Below are 10778 nucleotides of genomic sequence, written 5' to 3'. Positions count from 1 at the left end.
TATTACCAGCAGGAGAGTGGGGTGGGAGGAGGTATTTTTTTCATGATTTGTGTGTATATAAAAAGCTCTTCTACACTTTCCACTGTTTGCATCCGATGAAGTGAGCTGTAGCTCACGAAAGCTTATGCTCAAATAAATTGGATAGTCTCTAAGGTGCCACAAGTCCTCCTTTTCTTTTCACAAGGAGGAGGGTGTTGGGCTTCCTACAAGAGATCTCTCCCTAGACCCTGCTCGGGGCAGCATCTCTAGTATCAGTCTGTGGCTAGTAGGTGTGTGATGGATCTGCTGGGAGAGAGGAGGGGGTCTCTCTTCGCCCCCTCACCCTGGTGTTTCCTGGGTGCTCTGAGCGGGGTGGGGGTGGGACTCTGTTGACTGCGGTCCACCCAGAGTTTCCGTTTGATTGGCTCCTCTCCCCCACGAATAGTGGGGCTGTGAGTGGGGCAGCAGGTCCTGAGTGTGGGGCTCTTGCTCTTTCAGGGGCCGGTGACCTTCGAGGAGGTGGCTGTGTATTTCACCAGGGAAGAGTGGGCTCTGCTGGACCCCGCTCAGAGAACCCTCTACAGAGACGTCATGCAGGAGACCTATGAGACTGTGACCTCGCTGGGTAAGGATTCCTGTCCCCTCGGTTCTTGGAAGGGGAACGGAAGAGATGGGGTTCACGCCACCCCCACAATGCCACCTCTGCTCTGTCCTGTTCCAGCATCACCCCAGCATGCCCGTGACACACACACGACCAGAGACCCTCCCCTGCTGCTGAACGCTGTGGGAAGAGAGCACAGGAGCAGAATCACACAGTGTCAAATATCTCCTGTTTGCACAAGTAAAACGGGGGGTTAGGTCCAGCATAACGAACAGAAGCTTCCTACCCATGGCCTTTTCTCAAACCCTGAGCCTTCTCCACCCAGACCAGAATGTGCTTGGGGTGTAAGAAGCAGGCTGCTGGGTCAGAGCGGCTGGTCCAGGGTTACTGATCACACAGACCTTGAATGGTGGCTGGGGGAATCCAGACAAGGGAGCTCCAGCAGCAGAACATTGAAACTCAGCCAGGATTACAGATGACACAACTCCTCACTGCTCCGGATTGCCCCGTGCATGGGACAATGGCCTCGGTTGCTGGTGAAAATCCTTGAGACTTGGAGAGTTGCTCCCCCCATCCCCATGTGCACTAGCCACAATCTCTCTTCTCTGCAGACTTGGTTTTTTGAGTCCCTCATTCCTGAAGTCACATGACCCCGATTCTTATTTTTCACATTCTGCTTTTCTAGACTATTTAGAGTCTGTTGCTTCTGAATGATAGTTTCTAATTTCCCAGTGTTCTCCACAGCCAGGGATTTTCCTACTCCCTCCCATTGCACTGGACTCACTAGGTTCCCTGGTATTTCAGAATGGCCACACTGGGACAGACCAAAGGTCCATCTAGCCCAGTGTCCTGTCTTCCGACATTGGCCAGCGCCAGGTGTCCCAGAGGGAATGAACAGAACAGGGAATCATGAAGTGATTCATCTCCTGTCACCCATTCACAGCTTATGACAAACAGAAGTTAGGGACACCATCCCTGCCCATCCTGGCTAATAACCATTCACGGACCTGTCGTCAATAGATTTCTCATGGTGGTTTTTTTTTTTTTTTTTGTAACCCTATTATAATCTTGGCCTTCACAACGTCCTCTGGCAAGGAGTTCCCCAGGTTGACTGTGCATTGTGTGAAGAAATACTTCCTTTTGTTTCTTATAAACCTGCTGCCTATTAATTTGATTGGGTGATTCCTAGTCCTTGTGTTATGAGAAAGAGTAAATGATACGTCCTTATTTACTTTCTCCACGGCAGTTTTGATTTTATAGACCTCTCTCATATCCCCCCTTTGTCTCTTTTCCAAGCTGAATAGCCCCGGTCTTTTTCATCTTTCCCCGCACAGAAGAGTTTCATACCTGTAATCATTTGGGTTGCCCTTTTCTGAACCTTTTCCAATTCCAATATATCTTTTTTTGAGATGGGGCAACCACATCTGCAGGCAGTATTCGAGATGTGGGTGTACCATGGGTTTATATAGAGGCGATATGATATTTTCTGTCTTCTTATCTATCCATTTCAGAATGATTCCCAATATTCTCTTTGCTTTTTGACTGCCGTTGGACACTGAGTTGATGTTTTCAGAGAACTGTGCCCAGTGACTCCAAGATCCCTCTGTTGAGTGGAAACAGCTCATTTAGAGCCCATCATTTTATATGTGTAGTTGGGATTATGTTTTCCAATGGGCTGCAATATGGTGCTATCCTGACATCTAGTCCTGCTGAGATCCTGCATTCAGTGATATCCCTGCCCTTCCTGTTCCCGTTCTCATAAAACAAGAAGAGCATGCAAATGCGTGTTTACCTTCATTCCCTCAGCAGTCCTCATGGGAATCCCTGATCGGTTCCAAAGTGTATTAAAACCTTTCTTAAAGGGTTACCTCCTGCTGGTTATCAGGTCCTGTGAGTTTGTAGCCCAGAAAGACCCCCCTCAGTCAGCTCAAACTCAGCTGTTTATCCCCCAAAAGTCTGTCGTCTTCAGTCTCCTGAATGAGGGGAAATCCGTCCCTACCCCTTTCTGCGTTGGTTAAAGCTTCAAAAGGTGGAGCTCTGCATAACCAGCCTTGAGATCTGGCGTTCATCACCCTGTAGTGATACCAGCTTGCACAGGAAACCCAACCCGCAGCCCTTCCTGGTATCATGTGGCGCATCTCGGCATCATAGTCTGTGAAGAATTCATGCTTTCAAGGGCTGGCTTAGATATACAGATAACAGTCATAATTAGGGCAAGAGTTTGCAGGCAATGAAAAGAGAGTAATTGACAAACGTGAGCAATATCTAATCCTTTAAAGCCTGAAAGTGCCTTGTGGGGAGGGGACAGGAGCCGGCTGTGTGGGGGCGGTGGGGCTCAGATACTGGGCATTGAGAGCCTAGAGCCAGCTGTGCGCTGGAGAGACGGGGCATGAACCAGCTGTGTACAGGGGAGATGAGCAGGGGAGAGGTGCTGTGGACACGGCCGCGAGCAGCTGTGAGTGCCGTCCTCTCTGCAGCATGATGAGAGAGCCTGGCGTCCCACTGCCGATCCCAGACTTCTATGAAGAGGGAAGAAATTGGCATCAAGTCTCAACCGCAGCCAGCCTGTGCCCTGGGGAGGAGACGGGTGTCTCCAGGGAGAAATCTGGGGGATTGTGACCCTGCATGCCCCACCCACCCTCTGATCAGCAATTCCGGATATTAACGGTGATTCCAGAAACAAAGAGTAATTTTGGGAAAAAATGCAGTCCTAGCTACAATTTCCAGAAAACGCTGGCCCTGGTTGTAACATTAAATCCGATAGTCTCAAGATCTAGGCCTGTGTTGATCAGATCTGTCACTCTGCCTTCACGGAGTTCACTCTGCTGGTGGGTTGTACCCCTTCCCCCATTCTGTGTCTGCCTTGTCTATTTAGATTGTAACTTCTTCAGGGCACGGGCCATCAATGCTTCTCGGTTTGTACTGTGCCTAGCAAAATGAGGACCCACTGTTAGTTGGCCCTTAGGCACTAAGGTAATGAATATGATTTATAATAATCATCTCCTGGCACTTTGAGCCAAGGAAGCCGGCCTTGGGACGTTACTACTTAAAAGTGAGCTGGGCTTAAAAGCATGGAATATTCTTTGTGACAAGTATCCCACAAATTCCACTGACCTCCCTTGTTTTCTTTGCCTTGAGCAGGGTTTCCAGTTTCCAGAACTGATGTGATCTCGCAGCTGGAACGAGGGGAGGAGTCGTGTGTCCCAGACCTTCATGGCTCTAAGAAAAAAGTGCTCCCGAGAGCTGCCTGCATAGGTGAGGCATTGGTTAAACCAACCCCAAAACTGTCGGTGAATACAGGAAACATTTGGGATGCCCTACAAAGATCTTGTGAGCTCTCCAAGTTCAGGATTGTTCCCTGCAGATGTGGAATCGTTAGGCAGAGGTCACTCATGGCTTCCCACCTATCCTGACTGACAACTGGCAGCAGGTCCCTCCCCAATCTCGCTGTCCCCTGAGATTTCTTCTGAGATACGGACCCAGAACTGATCCCTTCCTTTCTCTCCTCTGGGGAAGGTTGAAGGGAAAATCAGCTCCTGATAGGTTTGATCTGTCCTGTACACGTTTTCGTTCCTTCATCCCTTTTTCCGTTCTTCTCTCTGAGATTTCCTTTCTCTCTGGCGCAGGCAGAGACTTACGTCTGGATTCTCTCGGTCTCCCGTCAGGTTTTGGCATGGTGAGTGAAAATGAGGAGGAACCCCAGCAGGAAGATGCTGAGCGAGTAGAAGCCCATGGGATGTTGTCAGGAAGGTCCAAAGGGAATGATTCTGGGAGCTGTGCACGCCCAGAAAAAACAAAAGCCTGTGAGAGTCAGCAGAGGCCAGAGGAAAACTTCGGTAGCCAGTCAGACCTTATTACACGTGAGAGAATGAACTTGGAAGGAACACGCTACACATGCCTCGAGTGTGGGAAAAGCTTCAAAGGGAGCTCGGACCTTCTCACACATCAGAGAATCCACACGGGTGAGAAACCTTACGCATGCTGTGTGTGTGGGAAATGCTTCAAGCGGAGCTCGCATCTCATTGCACATAAGAGAATCCACACAGGTGAGAAACCTTATGGATGCCCTGAGTGTGGGAAACACTTCAAGCAGAGCTCATACCTTATTACACATCGGAAAATCCACACGGGTGAGAAACCTTACGGATGCCCTGAGTGTGGGAAACACTTCAAGCAGAGCTCACACCTTATTACACATCGGAAAATCCACACGGGTGAGAAACCTTATGGATGCCCTGAGTGTGGGAAACACTTCAAGCAGAGCTCACACCTAATTACACATCGGAAAATCCACACGGGTGAGAAACCTTATGGATGCCCTGAGTGTGGGAAGCACTTCATTGACAGTTCATCCCTCCTCTCACATCAGCAAATCCACACAGGGGAGAGGCCCTACACATGCTCTGAGTGCGGGAAAAGCTTCAATCAGCGCTCAACCCTAATCACACATCAGAGAACGCACACAGGAGAGACCCCCTACATGTGCTCTGAGTGCGGGAAAAGCTTTAATCGGAGCTCTGTACTGACCACACATAGAAGAATCCACACAGGTGAGAAGCCTTATGGATGCTCTGAGTGTGGGAGAAGCTTCAATCAGCGCTCAACCCTTATTAGACATCAGAAAATCCACATAGGAGTCATCTGTAACAAATGCCTTAACTAGGGCTGGCCAAAGGTATTTTTTTCTTTTAAATCACATTTGCTAATTCCCACTTAGTGATCTGTGCCCCATCTTCACCGTGGTTACTCAGCTCCCCCAGATGAGTTGCCTGCTCCTGCCTTTTGCAGCTCACTCTTCTTTGGGGTCAGTCCTGTGATGTTTTCTATCAACTCCTTTCCTTTTGGGTCAAAGGAGCGTGTGTCCCTCCAGCCAGGAATGTTCATCAGCTCCAGGTGGGGGAGAGAGGTTTGTTCCCAACAAGCTACACTGAGGCAAAAACTACCCGTGCCTTACATCCACTAGGACTGTACATGGCGTTGGCTGCTCAAGTTAGTGATCTTGGTGTTAAAAGACAATTACAGTTGTCGTGCAGATGCAGCCGAGGTGCAGTGGTTGGCATTAGCTTTCCCCCCCTTGACCTGACCTAAACTCCATCACATGTCCTAGTCTAAACAAAGCCTGAGCATCACAGTTATACTGTTCCCCCATTTAAAAACCATTGTTAGTCATCAAGTTCCCCCACCAGGATCATATTGTTTCATTCCCAGTTGTCAGAGTTCATCAGAGCGCTGTTGCTTCAGGTTTTCCTGAAGGCAGATATTTTTACTCCCGTTTTCCTCCCTTAAAATATATTGAAGTATAACAAAGAGCAGGAATAGGGAAGGGATAGGGAAAAATGTCTTTTCCCCTCTGTAACAACAGAAGAACATAGGGTAAATCAGAGGGATTCTCCATCACCATCTCTATCCCCCTGTTCTTCAATTGGTAAGGTCAATATTTCCCGAAGGGGCTGGGAAGAGGATTCTCTAGTAAAGGATTTGGAACTAAGCAAAAGACCCATTCATTTGCCTCCCAAAGCAGTTGTGGCCCATGCCCTGCAGGAGGTTGCTCCTGAAGATCTTCCCTTCCTAATCAGGTGCATGTTGCCTCTTATTTGGGAAATGCAATCCCTTCCTAGGTAGAGATGGGAAAAATGGAAGTGACATTTCTGTTCAGCTCACTCCTGGGAGATGCTGTAAATGTGTAGGAAATGACATCCATGAGGAATGTGATAGAGCTGCAGAAAGACACCCATTTTGAGTAGATACCTGACATTTGGTGTCTTAGAGGGATTCTAAGCCGCACCTGAATTTAGTCCCTTATTTAAATCTGTGCCACCAGATTAAAGAAACAAAAGGGCATATTTGGGGGAGTTCTACCTCAGTATCGCTACTGGTATGTTGTGTGGTTGGTGAAGAATTCTATGCCAGAGCCGTGTAAAATTGCTACAACTAAGGTCAAAGATTTGACAAGAACTTAAATGATGGTAGCCAATGAGGGAATGTAACAGATTCCAAGTTCAGACTGCAGGATACATGAATGCTGAGTCCAGAGTCTGTGGTTTGGTCTCTTAGTTTTGCTCTTGAGTCTAATGCATGTGTCTCACTTTTCCGCCGCCTGCTACTCTGAAAGATTAGAAAGTGTGAAAGTAGAGCACAGGTGGTTTTTCTCGTGATGCAGCCTTCCCACGTAGTGTGAGACCCCTTCCACCCACACAGGTGAGCCAGAGAGTTCCCCAGGGCTCTTGTTCACAAAGCAAAGATGTCACATTAGGCAGGAGATGTCAAGATCTACAATGGTGATGGGCGAGTGATAGGAGCTTTTCTGGGTGGTTGTTGTTTGGTTGTTTTTTTTCCATGTAATTTTTGTTTTGTTTTTGCAACTAGTTCTTTTTATAGCTGCTGAGACCCTTGTCCTTTTGAGCACAGCTCTTTAACCCTCAAGCCTGGCTCTGGAAACCTCAGAACTGGCTTTGCGTTTTTTTTTTTCATGTTTGCTATCTTTGGAGTTCGCACATCCAGACGACATGCGGTTCACAGCAGCGGATACTTTGAGAAACCTGCTGGGTGAAGCAGGCCTTTTCCAAACTGACATTGGCCCAAATTCTGCCTCAGTTCAGCTGGATTGGGACACGTCTGTGTCAAAGGAGTGGTTCACACCTGATTTGCCCAGAGACCTCAGAGGAGGGGTAGTTAGATATAGGATAAGTAGGAATTGACAACAATGAAGTTAAATATAAAGGTGAAAGACCCTCACCTTGCAGGTCAACAAGCCTGTTCTGTTCTTTCCCTCCAATGCATCCGGCACTGGTCGCTCTCAGGTAGCACACTGGGCTTGACGGACCATTGGTCTGACCCAGTCTATGACCTGTCGTGCGTTCTTATGGAAGCCCTCTGCGGCCTTGTCTACACGGGCAAGTTTCTGCACAGGAAAGCAGCTTTCTGCGGTGTAACTCCCGAGGTGCGCACGCAGATTTCGTGATGCATGATAGAAAGGGGCCATGACAGGGACACACTGCCGTGCGGGGTGAAAGTGAAGGAGCTGTGACATGCCTACCACAAGGTGCAGGAGGCAAACTGCTGCTCCATATTGGGGGCTAACTAACCCCAGCATCACGGCAAGAATCTACCTAGCAGCTGGAGAAAAAATATGTATGAGAGTCAAAGACACCCCCACGTGGCCTGTCTCTTCCCCAATCTCAACACCTGGAAGATTGTCTGGAAGACTCAGAATTTGAACTGCGGAGATTGGTCCCAGGCTGAGAGGGAATTCAGTCTGTGTATTAAGATCTCAACATTGCCTGGAGCAACCAGTGAGTGAGAAAAGCTGTTTGATCCAATTCTTGCTTAGTATATTCAAATTAGAGTTTAGACTGGGAGTCTGTTTTCATTTGTTATGTAAACACTTTTGACCTCTGTGACCAATACTTATACTAAGTTAAAATCTAACTTTCTGGAGTTAATAAAGTTATTTTACTATTTTATACTTACTCCTGAGTTTGTCCAAAGTGCTTGGGAAAGTTGCTCACATGACAAAGGCTGGTGCATGTCCCCTTTATTTTTGATGAAGTGGCGAACTAATTAATGAGCTTACACTTTTCAAGAGAAGGCCGTGAGCCGTGTAAGATGGTACATTTCTGAGGTGCAAGGCTGAGAGCTGGGGAGATATGCTGGTGTCTCTGTATAATTGAGGAGTGGTTTATAGAGCATTCATGCAACTGAGTTGGGTGCTTTGCTGCATGTTGTTGGCCAAATGATCATAGAATCCTAGGATATCGGGGTTGGAAGGGACCTCAGGAGGTATCTAGTCCAACCCCCTGCCCAGAGGAGGACCAATCCCCAACTAAATCATCCCAGCCAGGGCTTTGTCAAGCCTGATCTTAAAAACTTCTAAGGAAGCAGATTCCACCACCTCCCAAGGTAACCCATTCCAGTGTTTCACCACCCTCCTAGTGAAAAAGTTTCTCCTAATATCCAAGCTAAATCTCCCCCACTGCAACTTGACCATTACTCCTTGTCCTGTCATCTGCTGTCACTGAGAATAGTCTAGATCCGTCCTCTTTGGATCCACCTTCATTTAGTTCAAAGCAGCTATGACATCCCCCCTCATTCTTCTCTTTTGTAGAGTAAACAATCCCAGTTCCTCTGGCCAGGAGGGATTTAAAGGTGGTTAGCCTTCCCTTTCTATTTATGACTATCCTACCGCAGGAAGTCGTCTAAGTTAGGCTGCTCCCGCTGCGTGAATAACAGAGCTGGATTTCACGTCGCTTCGGTCGACTTACTGCTCTGTCTACACTGGGCTGGGTCGATGGGAGACGCTCTTCGGTCAATTTACCTTTTTCCTGCCGTTCCTGGCGCAGTCCCAACGGCGACTGGAGAGCGCTCTGCTGTCAATTTAGTGGGTTTTCACTCAACCCCTATGACATCAACCCCCAGTGGATCCACCGCAGCAAACAGAGCCTACCAACCATGGATGTGTGTGTTAGTAAAGATCAAAGCGACTGTTAAATGTTCAAATGTATTGGGTGTTTAAACCTCCTGAAAACTCGTGGAATGTTGTTTGCACTGTTTTCACTTCTCTGTGTCCTGTTATGCTGTAATAGCAAAGAGCTGCCTTGTGTAGACCCCTGTCACTAAATAAGCCCTCAAAGGAGAATGAAGGTGTGTGGGATGCAAGTGAAGAAAAGGTTCATTTCCAAAGAAGGGGTGGTAAGAAGCAGGATCCCTGGGCGGGGGGCAGGAGGGTGTGGTTTGCACTGTTGTTGCCCAGGGTGGGAATGGGGAAGTGGGCTCTGGCTTAAAGCGGTGTCAGGCTTCGGGGGGCTGGGTTCAGAGCTGGAGGTTCGGGTTGGGGTGAGGGTTGGGCTACAGTTTTGGTTCAGGGGTTTCGAGTTGGGGGGCAGGTTATGGGGTCAGGGTTCCAGTTGGGTTCCGGGTAGGGGGTGGGGTTTAGATTTTGGGGGGAGGGTTTGGCCAGCAGCAGCATAGAAGTACGGGTGGCAATGGGGTGCAGCCAATAGTGATCAGTCGGGGGTCTTTTAGGTCGTTTCAGTGTCAGTAGCACCCTGGGGTGGGGGTAGGGTCATGTTTACGACAGGGGGCTAAAGTGTTGGGGAAGGGGGCGGCAAGTTGACCCATCCCACTTCGCACTTCCCACACGGACACGCACAATACGTCGAAGGCGTGGACGCACACACGTCACACACACACGATGACACAAAACGACACACAAAAATACACACGATGCAAACACACACACAACACGACACAGAAAGCATCACACACAAAACATCACACACACGACCCACAACATGTCACACACACACACTCAACACAACACGACCCACAACATGTCACACTCAACACAACACGACACACAACATGTCACAAAAACACACTCAACACAACACAACCCACAACACGTCACACTCACACACTCACACACTCAACACGACCCATAACACGTCTCACACTCAACATGACCCACAACACATCTCACAACACGTCTCACACACACTCAAAGACACACAGCATGTTGCACGTACATCGCATACACACAACTTCGCACACACAGTTTGTCGCATGTCGCACATATCACGTCACGCACTTGTCTGACTATGCACATGCACATGCACAACACGTTGCACGCACACACACAACATGTCACAGACACGACGCACACATGACACGTGACACAAAATGGCACACGACACAAAATGGCACACGACATTGAGACACACATATGACACTGACACGTTGGACGTGGAACACACAGCATGTTGCACGTCACACTTTACATGTCACATGCACAACACATCATACACAGCCTGTTGCACGTTGTAGACAGCACGTCACATGTTGCACACACAACACAGTGCGCATCGCAGGCACGTTGCGCGTTGCACGTATACAGCATGTCACGGCTACACTGCACGTCGCACGCGCACATGCACAACATGACACACAACCTGTCACACACACAAAAATCACAGCAACACGGACACACAACCCATCACACACTCAACAAAACACTCAGGAAAACACACAATCACGTCTCTCACACATGCCGACACACACTCACGCACACACGCACAGCACACGGCGGCTCTCACACACGGCACTGACACACATGACGTCTCACACACCCACGACACGACATATGACACGTCACACGACACACAAGACGGCAGAGGACACGACACCGAAATCCCACCCCGGA

The 10778-nt window shown here is 48.6% G+C and overlaps 1 protein-coding gene across 1 annotated transcript; it reads left to right on the top strand.

Annotated features, from left to right (window-relative positions):
- Positions 1-4249: 4249 nt before the first annotated feature.
- LOC142070315 (uncharacterized) lies at positions 4250-6423 on the top strand. The gene has a single exon (XM_075123881.1). It carries the CDS (start codon positions 4254-4256, stop codon positions 5241-5243), a length of 990 nt encoding a protein of 329 aa, XP_074979982.1. The 5' UTR covers positions 4250-4253; the 3' UTR covers positions 5244-6423.
- The last annotated feature ends 4355 nt before the right edge of the window (positions 6424-10778 follow it).

The sequence above is a fragment of the Caretta caretta genome, chromosome 28, assembly GCF_965140235.1.
Source record: "Caretta caretta isolate rCarCar2 chromosome 28, rCarCar1.hap1, whole genome shotgun sequence".
NCBI classification, from domain to species: Eukaryota; Metazoa; Chordata; order Testudines; family Cheloniidae; genus Caretta; species Caretta caretta.
This window is presented reverse-complemented; position numbering and strand designations above follow the sequence as displayed.

Coding starts and splice junctions, on each gene's coding strand:
- LOC142070315 (XM_075123881.1), top strand. CDS start 4,254: ATGGTGAGTGAAAATGAGGAGGAACCCCAGCAGGAAGATGCTGAGCGA.